The sequence below is a fragment of the Diceros bicornis genome, chromosome 7 (assembly GCF_020826845.1).
Source record: "Diceros bicornis minor isolate mBicDic1 chromosome 7, mDicBic1.mat.cur, whole genome shotgun sequence".
Lineage (NCBI taxonomy): Eukaryota > Metazoa > Chordata > Mammalia > Perissodactyla > Rhinocerotidae > Diceros > Diceros bicornis.
The window spans coordinates 72,787,818-72,801,491 of NC_080746.1; the positions used below are offsets into that span (position 1 = coordinate 72,787,818).

The 13,674-nt window shown below is 40.7% G+C and overlaps 1 protein-coding gene across 4 annotated transcripts; it reads right to left on the minus strand.

The window, feature by feature from the left end:
- Window positions 1-257: 257 nt before the first annotated feature.
- LOC131408898 (vitamin D 25-hydroxylase) lies at window positions 258-12,229 on the minus strand. Of its 4 annotated transcripts, XM_058546037.1 has the most exons (6): window positions 11,968-12,229; window positions 5,703-5,844; window positions 3,168-3,320; window positions 2,688-2,795; window positions 1,758-2,087; window positions 258-902 (listed from the first exon to the last, which is right to left on the minus strand). In XM_058546037.1, exons 1-6 carry the CDS (start codon window positions 12,190-12,192, stop codon window positions 727-729), a joined length of 1,134 nt encoding a protein of 377 aa, XP_058402020.1. In that variant the 5' UTR covers window positions 12,193-12,229; the 3' UTR covers window positions 258-726. The 4 variants fall into 4 exon arrangements, with proteins under 4 accessions (XP_058402020.1, XP_058402022.1, XP_058402019.1 ...); XM_058546039.1 differs by lacking the exon at window positions 3,168-3,320; XM_058546036.1 differs by having other exon boundaries at window positions 2,688-3,320; window positions 11,968-12,225.
- Window positions 12,230-13,674: the final 1,445 nt, after the last annotated feature.

Here is a 13,674-nt window from a genome sequence, read left to right on the forward strand (position 1 = left end):
TGGAAGAGTGGTACTAGGGAAAATATCTGTGCCTACAAAGAATTAATAGTCACATATCATTTTTATTTTAAATACATTATTGTAATTTCCTGTCTACTAACTGCTGCTATGGGGATAGATACTCAGGGGTCAAAGGGACCCTCATTTGTAGGAAGAATGAAATGACACAACTCTTATGAAGACATAGTAGGGAGCAAGATTTGAAAGCATTGGCAGGTTCCACATTAAATATATAGATACTTCTTCTATCATCTGCCACTATGTCTAAAATACCTCTGTAGTCCAAACTCATTTATTTAGATTCTAATTTCTTCTTTAGTCCTCTATTAAACTGGACTAGAACCAGATCAGAAGGGAGCTGGCATTGGGATTTGGAAGCAAAGCCCCCAGGACAGGAGCAAGATGGAGTCAAGAAGGGATGGGAGATGCCTGGTGCTCAAGAGGCTGACAAATCAGGCTCTGCCTAGGGCATCCATGGCCCTTCTTAGCAACACCTGTAATTTGCACCTTTGTTTTCCTCAACAGATAATTCAACCTTAGAAGTCATAAAAGCTTGAAAAAAAATCATAGCTAATGTTTATTATTGCTTTAGTACTATTTTTAAAGACACGTCTGTGTTCATTTGGCTTTACAATGCTGTGACTTTTGCCTAAACACATACTGATTAAACAAGATTTAAGGGTGAGGCAAATATATAGCCTTGTTCCACAAAACAGCCATGCACGTTCAGCGTCTTTTTGCACAGAGGAGGTAGGGCTGGGGTTGCAATGTCATGCCTAACTTAGGCTTCAGATTTGGAACCAGTTCATGTGGAAAATGCAAGTGAAACCGCTGAAGCAATGCTGTAAAAAACAGGAACATTTCCATTCGAGCCAGCTGTTCTCCAAGACAATGTCTTCTCCCTAAACAGAAAAAAACAGACATCATAATTTTTAAAAATACAAAATATTTACCAAAATTTGTGTCTAATATGTGGCTGCCATTCAGGAAATCTGAAATTTAAAGGAAGTTATGTTTATTAAAGGATTTTTCTTAAACTACAAAGAATAGAAGTTGGCACTTCAGCTCCTAGAGCCCATTTCTTTACCTTCTTTTGTCAGGTCATGAACTTTTGTAAGCTTATTAGTCCCATTCCCCACTTTCCTTGCACGTTGCAACAGAGCCTAAGATATGCCATGAAAGATCTAATTTAAGGTGTGACAGTTTGTTCTATGGATCCAGGAGAAGCTCATTTCATTTCAAATGACTAAATGTGTACCCTTTCCCAATGAAAGGAAGAGTTTCCAGCCCATCTTCCATGGGTCTTGTGATCTGTGTACTTTTCCACAGCAGAAGCAATATTTCTGGAGATGAGGTATAATAAACTGGGAGCCAAGAGAGCTGGACTCTAGCTTCACTTCAAATTATGATGTTATTTCCCTCCTTGGATCTCAGTTTCTCAAGCTACCTGTTACTGACTTCTAGCTCTATGAGTTTTGATTACAAGCCAAAAATCTACAAGCAAAAAAGTTTCAGAAAAAGCCAGAGATACTCAACAGGTTCTCTTTAGTTACTACATTAAAGCTTGTTTATTCTGAGTAGAAACAGGTATTAATGACTTCTAATTAAACCATTTTCTCCTGTAAGAATCAACACTATGTATTCGGTGTTGCAATATTTAATTCTATAACAGGATGCTTCAGGTTAAGATGTTATACATGATGGGAATTATCACTATACTTTGTCCTGAAGTCATGCCCCTGTGAAAGTGCTCTTACCTAGGGAGAAAGGAATCAAAGCTTCCTTCTTGGCAAAACATCCACTGCTGTCCAGAAATCGCTCAGGATAGAATATTTCTGGGTCTCTCCAGTACCTCTCATCAAAGTGTACAGAATAAAGATTTGTAATTACTGTTGTGCCTTTAGGAATGTAATAACCACGTACAACTGCATCTTCAGAGGTTGCGTGGAAAATCCCTAACGGCACGATATTACAGAATCTTAAAACTTCATGCAAAACTGCCTCAGTATAAGGCATTTTGCATTTGTCTTCCCAAGATGGCTTCCCACTGGGTCCCATAATTAAATCAATCTCTTTCTGAACTTGTCCTGTCAGAGAAAAAATGTTCAAGTTATTATTCAATTCTTAGAATTACATCTGAAGCAATTTCCCTGTAGGATAAAACAAAGTACAACCTATAATAAGCCAATACGGTATGGGTATACCCAGATTCAGACTTTTTATTATCTGGGAGTTCAATTTAAACATATGCCATATATCTTGTACTACCAATAGCCAATGCTCTGAGTAACTTTGTTGTGAAAAACACATTAAAAGTAACAAAAATTAAACAAACCTAGAACTGGAGTAACAACACTCTCAGCAAGGAAAATAGTGAAACACAAAACTTGAATTAAAAAAAACGAGGGTTCAGGTCCCAGCTCCGCTACTCCCAGTGGCTGAGCTTGGGCAAGTCAGCCACTCAGCCTTTTCCCTCATTTATAAAATAGGCATAATAAGACCTATCTCAGAAGTTTTTATGTGAATTGAGATAACAGATTTGGAAACGCTTTGTAACTACTAAGTATTTTTCTTCTTGGCTAGCACAGCAGGAGTTCCTATATAAAATGCTTTGTACATGGCCAAAGACTCTAACACCCGTGAGCCCTAAATGAAAGGACAGACCTTGAGATCAAGAGAATCCTTACCTTGAATGTTAGGATAAAGGGCCATGAAAAGAATTGCCCACCGTAGCACATTGGTTGTAGTTTCGGTTCCAGCAATGATGAGTTCACCCACCGAGAAAATTAGGTTTTCTTTGGAGAAAGTAGATGATGGGTCATTTTTACCTTGATCCATCTTATCTAAATAAGCATCAACAAAATGCCGAGGTAACTGAGGCTTTCTGTTGACAGAAACTTTTTCAATGAGCCTGGAGAGAAACTCATAGACCACATCTGCATTTCTAAACAGCTGTCGATGTTTTCCAAAAGGTAAGATGCCAATCCATGGAAAGGCATTATACAGGAAGACTGAGGCACTGGCAGCTAGTTCCACGTTTTTACTAAATAACTCAATCATGTGCTGAAAATCAGTGTCTTCATAAGTAAATCGTTCTCCAAAAATAATCAGACTGGTTATGTTTGAAACAGCGTTTGTTATTAATTGTTTCAAGTCAAATGGTCTACCTTTGTATGTTTCAATAGCATCAATGAAAAATTTTGTTTCCTTTAAGATTTTAGATTCAAAAGACTTTTGGCCATATCCAAAACAGCGAAAGCTGTTTACAGCTAATCTTCTATGATCAGTCCATCCTCGGCCATATCTGGCATTGAGTAAGCCTGGGAGAAAAGAAAAAAAAAGGCACTAAAAAATTTTATCATGCCTACTTCCCTGTATCTAACAGCTAAAAATGCTATGAAGTTTTTTTTTTTTAAAAAAAAGGATAGTCAGTCATTCTTCTCCAAATTATCTTTCTATAAAACTAAAACTAGACTCAGTGGTTAAGCCCTGTTCTCTGCTCTTCATTAGCCACAGAATATTATAAACAGATAAAGTTTGTTGATTTCTCATCTGGGGACAGGCAGAAAAGACCTATAATTCTCCTACCTCAAGAAACTGGACAGTCTTGCATAATTCAGCCTGGGTGAAGTAGGCCTGGGTGACTTTATTATCCAACTTTTACATAAGCCTAATTTACAAAAGACAACTGCATGTTCTATGGGCAAAACTTTATCTTGGACTAAGCAAACACCTGAAAATCATTCTTCTAGGATTAGAAATTCTCTGCTTTAAGAAAATAGATTTTAGAATACAAATTTCCTCCTGTTAAGGGAATATGTTACCTAACAAGATAATTCTGGCAGAGGCAAGAGTGGCCTCAATAAGGTGTCAATGTAGTGGAAATACTCAAGCCAAGAGGAGGGTACTATAGATTGAATGTTTGTGTTCCCACAAAATTCAAACCATGAAGCCTAATCCCCAATGTGATGGTATTAGGAAGTGGGGCCTTTGGGAGGTAATTAGGTCATGAGGTTGGAGCTCTCATGAATGGGATCACTGCCCTTATGAGAAGGGACACGAGAAGAGATGACTGCTCTCAGGCATGTGAAGATACAGGGAGATGCTGCTGTCTACAAGCTAGGAAGTAGGCTCTTTCCAGATACTGGATCTGCTAGTGCCTTGATCTTGGATTTCCTAACCTCCAGATCTGTGAGAATAAATGTTTGTTGTTTAAGCCACTCAGTCTATGGTATTCTTGTTATAGCAGCCTGAACTAAGACAGAGGGCAAACATGAAACTCAAACTTCTAACGTTGATGTTTTTGTCTTAAAATTTCAGTCTCCACAGTATACTCCGCTGTTCTGATGTCGCTACTATTGAATATTTTCCCTTTAAATCAACTATCAAGAAACAAACAATATCTGCAGCACATATATTTATGTACCAAGTACTTTACTCAAAATTTCATTCATAACGGATACATAGGTTTACTTATGATGAAAAATGTTATTTTCTCTTGTCTATATGAGGTACCTGTGTAATTTACAATCCAACAATTTTTGTGCCACAATTTTTGAATTTGGAGCTTATGATAAAGTTAACCACACACAAGGGGGGGGTCTTTAGTGCTGTCAGCAATCTTATATTCCCATAGTCCACTCTCTTTTCCATACTCTCAGATAACTAGTCATTCAACAAATACTCACTCAACGTGTATTTATGGAACAATTCATTTTCATAATTTCTTTAAAGGTCTTCTATTATGATTGTGGTATAATTTCTTCTTTGGCCTAACTATTATTTAGAAGCGTATTTAAGAAGCTGGAGATTTGCTTTTTATTTATATTATTACTTTCAAGAATAATTATACTCTGGCCTGAGAATTTGGCCTTTAAAACTGGTGTTTTCTTTGCATTAGTTGATTTGCTTTGAGATTTAATACATGGTTAATTTTTACTTTTTCTTTTTAATCAATGTCTTTTTTAGTCTATGTAAGCAAGATATTGTTAAATTTTTCTTTGAAATTAAGCATGAACTTCTCATTTAATTGGAGAATTTTGGACACCATTACTGTAAAAACTCTTATACTATTAAGTATTAAAAGTGTTGTATCTGACTTCAACATTCTATTTTAGGCTTTTTGTTGCTGCTTTCTTCTCACCAATTCTATTAACTTTCAGCCTTTCTCTCTTGTTGAATATGGAATCACTCGACACTGATCAACACTAAACCATATAGAATCCTAGTCCTTTACACAAACACCACAATTCTTCATTTACATATATTGATTAGTAGTTAACAAAGGCTGCTTCAGGTTCTATAAGTTATAAGCAAAATGATAGTAAAAATGTCACCAAGTATTCAAGACTGGCTTCAAAAGTCATTTTTGACTCAAGCGTGTGTGCACGTGTGTGTATTCTTAACTTGTTTCACAAAACCTGCAGATATTATTAAGTGCTAATTCTTCAAATATTATTTACAATATTTATTACAACTGGATTTCAACAGTAGAATTAGCATGTACTGGTCCAAATATGAGTGTAATGCAGCCTGAAATGTGCTCAAATGCTAGATTCTGTAAGCTAAATTAATGAATTAGCTAATTAATATTTTCATAATCAGTACAATAGAATCCAAACTATGTACTAAATTTACATAAAATAAGGAATGTGATTCAAAAATAGTGTAGTAAATCACTAAATAAATGAAAATAAACATACCTCCCATTTTTGCCATCTTCATGAATAAAGGAAGACATGGTCTGTCTGCAAAAATTTCACTTTGATGAACAAGGCATTCCTTTACCACATCATAGCCATTTAGAACCACAGTTGATATACCTCCAAGATCTAAACTGAAGATCTTTGAGAAGAAAAGAAAAACAACATTTAAATGGCAAAATGTATGGAGAAATATAACATGGAAATCCACATGTACTAAACCCAGCTCTCCCAGAATTTGTTACTTCCCTGAAAATATAGGCATTTATTACTCAACTGACCATGTTTAGTGTGCCTTCTCTCTAGAAGGCATATCAAACGCTATGATTTCATTACGTATTCAGTGCCTGAAGACATAATCTTATAAATGGTATAACGGAAAGAGTACTGAACTCAGGAGGCTTGGGTTTCAGTTTAAGCTCTGCCATTAAATAGATATAGGACCCTGGGCAGAACCCTTAACCTTTTTGGGCTTCAGAGTTGCCAAAGAAAATATATTTGATTTAGATGCTCTTTTAAGATTCATTCCAACTCAAAACATTCAATGATATCTAGGAATCTCTTTTTATTTCTAAGATGAATGAGGAAGCAGCACCATCTACGTATCATTTATTACTCCAGGCTTAGATAGGGGAGGAGATTGTCAAAGGTCTGAGAGACAGCTTTGAAGTTATCAAATTAATAAACAGAAACCTCATTAAATTGGAGTCAGGAGGCCAAAAGGGGGAGCTCTCACACCCTACATGGATAGCAGAGCCCAACAGGGAAAAGAAAGATTTCCTCGTTTTGACTGGCAAGAAGCTCAGACAATGAGAGACTGTCACAACTCAGCCAATAAAAAGCCACTTACACCTCAGAACTCTTTGTTTACAAAAGCCCTCCCAACTTCCTCTTCCCCTCTATACAAGAGTTTCTCTTTCCCTTGCTGTGGAGGACTTGCAGATGGCTCACCACGGTTGCAGACTCTAAATTGCAATTCTTTGCTAATCTCAAATAACTGGCTATTTGTTTAAGGTCAACAAAGTATAAATATATTGTAACTAGGCTCATTTGTATTTGGGTCCTTGAGTTCCATAAAGTTAACAAAAAAGGCCCTAAGAGAATGTGACCTTGGAGGAAAGGCATTCACCACATTGGCACGGGTGGCTACCCCTCAGTTAAGGGGAAGACAAGACAGAATATTCATCCTTATGCCTTGCTGGAGCCTTTATCCATAATTTTGCTTTCCATCATTTTGGTTACCTGCAATCAACTGCAGTCTGGAAATATTAAATGGAAAATTCCAGAAATAAACAATTCGTAAGTTTTAAATTGTCTGAGTAATATGATGAAATCTTGAATCATCCCACTTGGGATGTGAATCATTCCTTTGTCCAGCATATCCACAATGTATATGCTACTCACCTGTTAATCACTTGGTAGCCATCTCAGTTATCAGATCAACTGTCACTACTGCAGTGTTTGTGTTCAAATAACCCTTATTTAACTTAATAATGGCCCCAAAGTGCACAAGTAGTGATGCCGGCAATTCAGACATGCCAAAGAAAAACTGTAAAGTGCTTCCTTTAAGTGAAAAGGTGAAAGTTCTCAACTTAATAAGGAAAGAAAAAAAATCATACACCAAGGTTGCTAAGATCTATGGTAACTTTTATATTGTTATAATTGTTCTAGTTTATTATTAGTTATTGTTAATCTCTTACTGTGCCTAATTTATAAATTAAACTTTATCATAGGTATGCATGTATAGTAAAAAACATAGTATATATAGGGCTTGGTACTATCCGCAGTTTTAGGCATCCACTGGGGGTCTTGGAACGTATCACCAGTGGATAAGGGGAGACTACTGTAGTCTATTCTAGCTAGCCAATATAAGGGCCTCGTCCAGTGAGGGAACAATGCCACCTTATCAGTGGGATGCAAAGACTGCTTATCCCCATCCTCTCAGGTGTTGGCTGAGAGCTTTTTAGAGCCAAAATACTGAGTCAAGCCTCATCTGTGTGCAAACAGGTAGAGCAGATTTAGTTGTGGTTCATTCTACTTCAGAAAAAAACAAGAGGCTTAGCAGAGAATAGAAATTCAGCAAGAGTAGTTATGGCAGCAAAAGTGACGAAGACCTCCAAGGAGTAACAGAATTACCCAGGTGAGCAATGGAGTCTTTAGCACAAGGATAGGCCCTCCCACCTGAGCAGCAGGTACATCCAGAGCTTTGGAGAAGGAACATGGACTGCCTGCCACAAGCAGTGGTATTAGTCAAAAGTGGAAGTGGAAGAGAAAAGGGAATGGCTACCAGCCAAGCGAGGGTGGAACTCGCTCAGTTCCCAAAGCAGTAATCAAACGGTCTTAAAGGAAAGTCTTTTCCCTTAAGAGTAATTTTAGCAGATACAAAGAAAAACTCCTCCTCCCGTGTGTCTCCTCTACTCTCACTTCTAACACCAGATGTGTGGGTTTTCCACACATCAAGCAATTCTGGGACACCAGCTGGGTGTTCTACAATTTAACTCAATTCGGACACTATCTACCTGGAAATAGTGTCAGATTCCACAGGTTAAGGGCTCAGTGCTACAAGAATGCTCCCGCACTTCAGACCCCAATTGCAAGTCCAGGTGTTACCTGTGCTTCTGACCAACAGCCTATAAATCAGAGGTTCCCACAACCTCCTCCTCAGGTTCGATTAATTTGCTAGAATGGCTCAGAGAACTCAGGAAAGTATGTTCCTTACTAGATTATACCAGTTTATTATAAAAGGATATAACTCAGGAACAGCCATATGAAAGAGATGCATAGGGCAAGGTATGGAGAAACGGGTGTGAAGCTTCCATGTTCTCTCCAAGCATGCTACCCTCCACTCACTTTCATATGTTCACCAACATGGAAGCTCTTTGAACCCTATAATTCAGGGATTTTTACAGAGGCTTTATTATGTAGGAATGATTGATTAAATTCATTGGCCGTTGGTGATTGATTCAACCTCCAGCCCCTCTCCCCTCCCCAGAGGTAAGGGGGGTGGGGCTCAAAGTTCCGAGCCTCTAATCCTGGCTGGTTCTCCTGGCAACAAACTCCCATCCTTAGGGGCTTTCCAAAAATTACCTCATTAGCATAAAGTCAGGTATGGTTGAAAGGGGCTTACTATGAATAACAAAAGACACCTTTAGCACTCTCATCACAAGAAATTTAAAGGGTATTAGCAGCTATGTGCCAGGAAAGGGACAAAGACTAAATATATATTTTTCTTATAAATCACAATATCACAGTAGAGATAATAAAAGGATGGCACTAGTGAATAGGCAGTGGTCCTGATGCAGGAAAAAACCAGACTGACGATTTCACAAGGACAGTAAAAGACCCCAGGATTGAAAGTTGTGTTAATATAAAGGCAGAACAAACAGGGTACTTGTATTTCAGGGTAAAGCTATCAGGCTGTGGACTCTTAAGGATTACAAAAACCAAGGAGAAGCCATAGCTTGAGAAAGTTGTTATACAATTCACCTTTACTCAAAAATTTGAGACAGTCCTCTATTTGAGGGTAAACTGGGGAAACTGTTACTTGAACTAGGATCTATTCTGGTATATGCTGTTTTCAAGGACTTTTGGTAAGGTTTGTGAGTCAAATTGTGGAAACTTATCCTTAAGCTGCTTTGATCCCCATGGAGGGGTCCAAGATTAGGTTTACATATTCTTTGATTTATTCAATAATTTTTAGTATTACTATGGGCTAGTTATCATGCTGGTAGAGAGGGAAACAGAACACATCAAACACTTTCCATGCCTTCAGTCTAGGATCTTCAAGCCTCTTCCACTCCCCACAAAGCAGCTCTACCCATAATTTTTCACTATGTCAATTAATAACACCACTCCATCCATCCTTTAAGCTGTTCAGGCCCCAAACTGCCCATGTTGACTTCATTTTCTCCCAAGCCCCACATCACTGCTTGCTCAGTAGTCATGTTGTTTCTACTTGCAGAATATAAACAGAATATGACAATTACCACTTCCATCACTGACACTCTTGATCCAAGCCACCTTCATTTCTCCCCTATGTTATCTCAACAGCCTCTTGTCTCTTTATAGGTGATTCTCAACATGGCATACTCCTGCTTTGTGACCTTTGTACTTGTTCTCTAGGTCTGGAATGCTTTTCCCCTAGATATTCCTACAGCTCGCTCCTTCATTTCCTTTAAGTCTTTGCTCAGGTGCCTTCTTTTGCAGTGAGGCCTGCTCTGACTAACCCATTTAAAATTTCACCCCCTAGCATTCTCGATCTCCCTTACCCTGATTTAGTTTATTTCATACTCTGTACTCTAACACATTATATAATTTACTTATTGTGTTTATGTTGTGCGTCCCGCCCCCCTACCCCAGAATGTAAACTACACAAAGGCAGGGATTTTTATCTGTTTTGTTCACTGCTATATCTTCACACCTATGACAGTACATAGCATATGACAATTGATAAATACATGTTCAATTAATGAATAGTGGTGGAGACACACATTTAGGCATATTATTACAACACCACGGGCTATGCTAATAATAAAGGATGTGAAAAGTGCTGTTCATGAAAACTGATAAATAATTGCCATACACTTTTCAACCTTTGCTTGGATTGTTTTCTTATTTGGAATGCCTCCCTTACCGCCATACTGTCCAAACCATATCAAGTCTTTAGGGACCATCCTCCACAATGCATTTCTTGGCGCACTCTCCTTCTCTTGCGCTCTCTCTCTCTCTCTCTCTCTCACCACCGCAGCACATGCCTAGAGGCTCCCATGGCACTTATTTAATACTACCTTGAACCAGAAACATTCATATTCTTGTCTTGTGTTTGCTTGTTAAATTATAAAGTCCTTAGACTCAGTGATTTCATCTCTTTCATCTTTGAACCCTCCATACAGTCTCATTCAGTGCCGTGCATAAAGGTTTCAATAAATGCTTACTATATAAATAAATTAATAAGTTGTCAACCCTACTTACCTTAAAGGAATTATTTTCTTGTCCTTACATTTACCTGAAAATAATCTGTAAAAACCACTTGTAATAGCTTTGCTAGCTAGGGAATGCTTCTCAAAGTCTGGATTAAGACTAAGTCACTGCAGAAGCTTACATACTCAGAGTGAATCTCCAAGGAAATGGTAATTCTCAGTGGTACATTTCTATTTAACATTGCCTTTAAAATGAATGTGTAAGTCCTGAAGACTGGTTGTCTTCCCTTCAAGAATTACAAAGAATTGAACTCATAGACTTAAAAAAAGGAGGTGTCACTTGAAGTGACTGTCATTTCTCATAAGCAATTTTCAAGTCCAAGGTTTTTTTTCTGTGAGCATACACCTCCAAGTCCTCGCAGAAGTATGGGAGGTAACAGTCTCCTCCCACTTCCAGAAAGGGTATAGTATTTTAACAACTTATACTCACTTTGAGACTTTGTCAGAATTGGGAAATACTTTAGTCAATGAGAGACATTTAGCAGTGTTTGACAACTAAGATCAAACGCTGCCGTAGCTGAAAAAGTGGTTTTCAACGGAAGTCTAAGGCAGAGTCAGGCAAACCATGTCTACTCTTCAGTGCCTCCATTCTTTTCATTTTTGCTCCTTTCTTCTTCCTCTGCCTCTCTTGCACCTACCAGCACGGATGCTATTCGGTTTTACCGATTTTTCAGTCCACACTGGAAGGGAGGCTGCCCACAGCAGGCACATTCTGTGTTTGCTATGAGGATGCTCCCGGCCAGGCAGGACCACATTGCTCCCTCAGCGCTGTAGACTCCGCACCGATTTTAGTTATTAATTCGTTCATTCTTTCCCAATCATTCTCCAGAGCCCACTTCCGAGCCAGAGGTCGTCACCCGCGCTCTCTAGTCCTCACAGCAACGCCCAGACCAGCCGTCCTCAAATGCAAACTTCCAAGAACCTCCTATTAAGCATTAACTCGGTCCCAGAATTCGGACGCCTTGTTTTCCCGAGAAGTCGTGCCTCGAAACCTAACCTAACCACGGAGAACCTCGGCCCAGGGCTCCCTCTGCTGAGGGCAGCGCCCGCCACGGCCCATAAGGCCGCCGGCGTGGCCCGAGCGCCCACTGCGCAGGCGCGGGAGCACCCCTCGGCGCCCTCGGGAGCGGAAGGATCCCGCCCGGATCCCGCCCGGATCCCCGGGACGTCGGGAGGGTGCGGCTCCCGGCTGGGCGGGACCCCGACAGCTCGGGCCCAGGAGCGGCCGTCAGCCCACCCGGGAGGAAGGCGCGGGCCCTCCCTGCCCGCGGCCCGTCGGGCTGTACCTCGCCGTACACCTGGCTCTGCTTTCTCATGTAGACGTGCGGCAGCTCGGCTGAGGCGGCCAGCGAGTAGATGTTGCCAATAAATGGCAGCCCCGACGGCCCCGGGGGTAAGCCCGTCGGCCGCCTCTGCTTCAGCACCTGGCGGACCCCCAGCGCGAAGAGCAGCAGGAAGAGCGCGCCCCCGAGCGCCGCCGCGCACGCCTCAGCCCCGCGAGGCTCCCACATGGCGGGGGGTGGGGCTGCGAACCCCCGCCGCCCTGGGACCGGCCGCTCTCCAGCCGCGCCGCATCCCATTGGCTTGCTACCCGAGGTCCCGCCCCCGTCCCATGGCCATTGGCTGGCTGAACGTAGGGCCTCGGGTCTCTCAGGACGCGTACTCCTGGCTTTGCCTGGCTCAGAGTCCGCGGTGCAGAGGCGGGTGCGACCCTTTGCATCTGGGGCGCGGCTCTATGCGAGCACCAGCCTGACGAGGCACCGAGCCTGGAGGCGTTTTCCAGGGTGTTGACACCAGACTTGTCAGGACAGCCTCCCTTACTGGGCCAAGCCGATCCTGCCTCCTTGGCGGCCAGCCCCTTTCTGAGGGTGCATTTTTAGGAACCGGGTCTGCTTATTTCAGACGAAGAAAACTGGAGAGATTATCAGCCCTGCGGTCTTGAGCTGAACCTGATAATCTTCGTAATCTCCATCAGAGAATTGACCCATCAATTAAAAAAGAAAAGAATCTTACTATTTTGTCCTGTTTTACTCATCTGTTCTTTCCTCCTTATGAGGCATTTTTGGATGTGATCCCTTAAGAATGGTGATGACTAAACAATATTTATATGATTAATTTAGATTACCTATCTTCTCATTCCTCTCTCATCTTCCCAAACTGCTATTTCTTGGCAATCAGAGAGGACTCTCTGGTCTGCAGTTGTTCAGGTATAGTACTGGCTATTCAAGTTTTCTGCCTCCCCTACCTAAAATCAAGCTACTGACTGCCTATTTGGAAGTTCCTATTTGCTATTTCTGTTGCTATTCCTGTTTTCTCTTGGGCAATTCCTTGCAACACAGGACCTACTGGGTATGGGACTCTCTAATAGCTGCCCCCTAATTGTGATTCGGCAATGGCAAGAGTGTTATGGTCCTCATTAGCTTAAGGCACATCCATACAACAAATATTTATTGAATGCCTACCATGTAGTGGTATCCTAAGCAATGGAGATACATAGGTGAATAAGAGCAACCAAGTCCCTACCCTCCTACCACTTAGATTCCTGTGAGAGGGAAGAGGAATAAACATGTAGATAAAATAATTTTAGATAATCATAAGCAAATGAAAATAGAAGCATGTTATAGAGAACGTCTAGGCATGGGGAGATACTTTAGCAGGTGAGGGATGTCAAGAAAAGTCTTTAAGATGATGACATTTGAGCTTAGATCAAATGATGAGGAGATGTATTAGTTTCCTACTGCTGCTGTATCAAATTACCACAAACAGTGGCTTAAAACAACACGAATTTATTATCTTGAGGTTCTTGAATTCAGAAGTCCAAAATGGGTCTTCTGGGCTAAAGGCTAGGTGTTGGCATGGTGGCATTCCTTCTAGAGGCTCTGGGGACAATCAGTTTTCTTGCCTTTTCCAGTTTCTAGAGGCTGCTCACATTTCTCAGCTCATGTCCCCCATTCCTGCGTCTTCAAAGCCAACAACATCAGGCCCTGTCCTTC

Excerpts from the sequence above, each read along its gene's own strand:
- LOC131408898 (XM_058546036.1), bottom strand. The coding sequence starts at position 12,192 with ATGTGGGAGCCTCGCGGGGCTGAGGCGTGCGCGGCGGCGCTCGGGGGC. Across the intron at positions 3,321-5,702 it reads GAAGATGGCAAAAATGGGAG|GCTTACTCAATGCCAGATAT; the intron begins GTATGTTTATTT and ends CTTTTCTCCCAG. Across the intron at positions 903-1,757 it reads TTTGATTCCTTTCTCCCTAG|GGAGAAGACATTGTCTTGGA; the intron begins GTAAGAGCACTT and ends TTTTCTGTTTAG.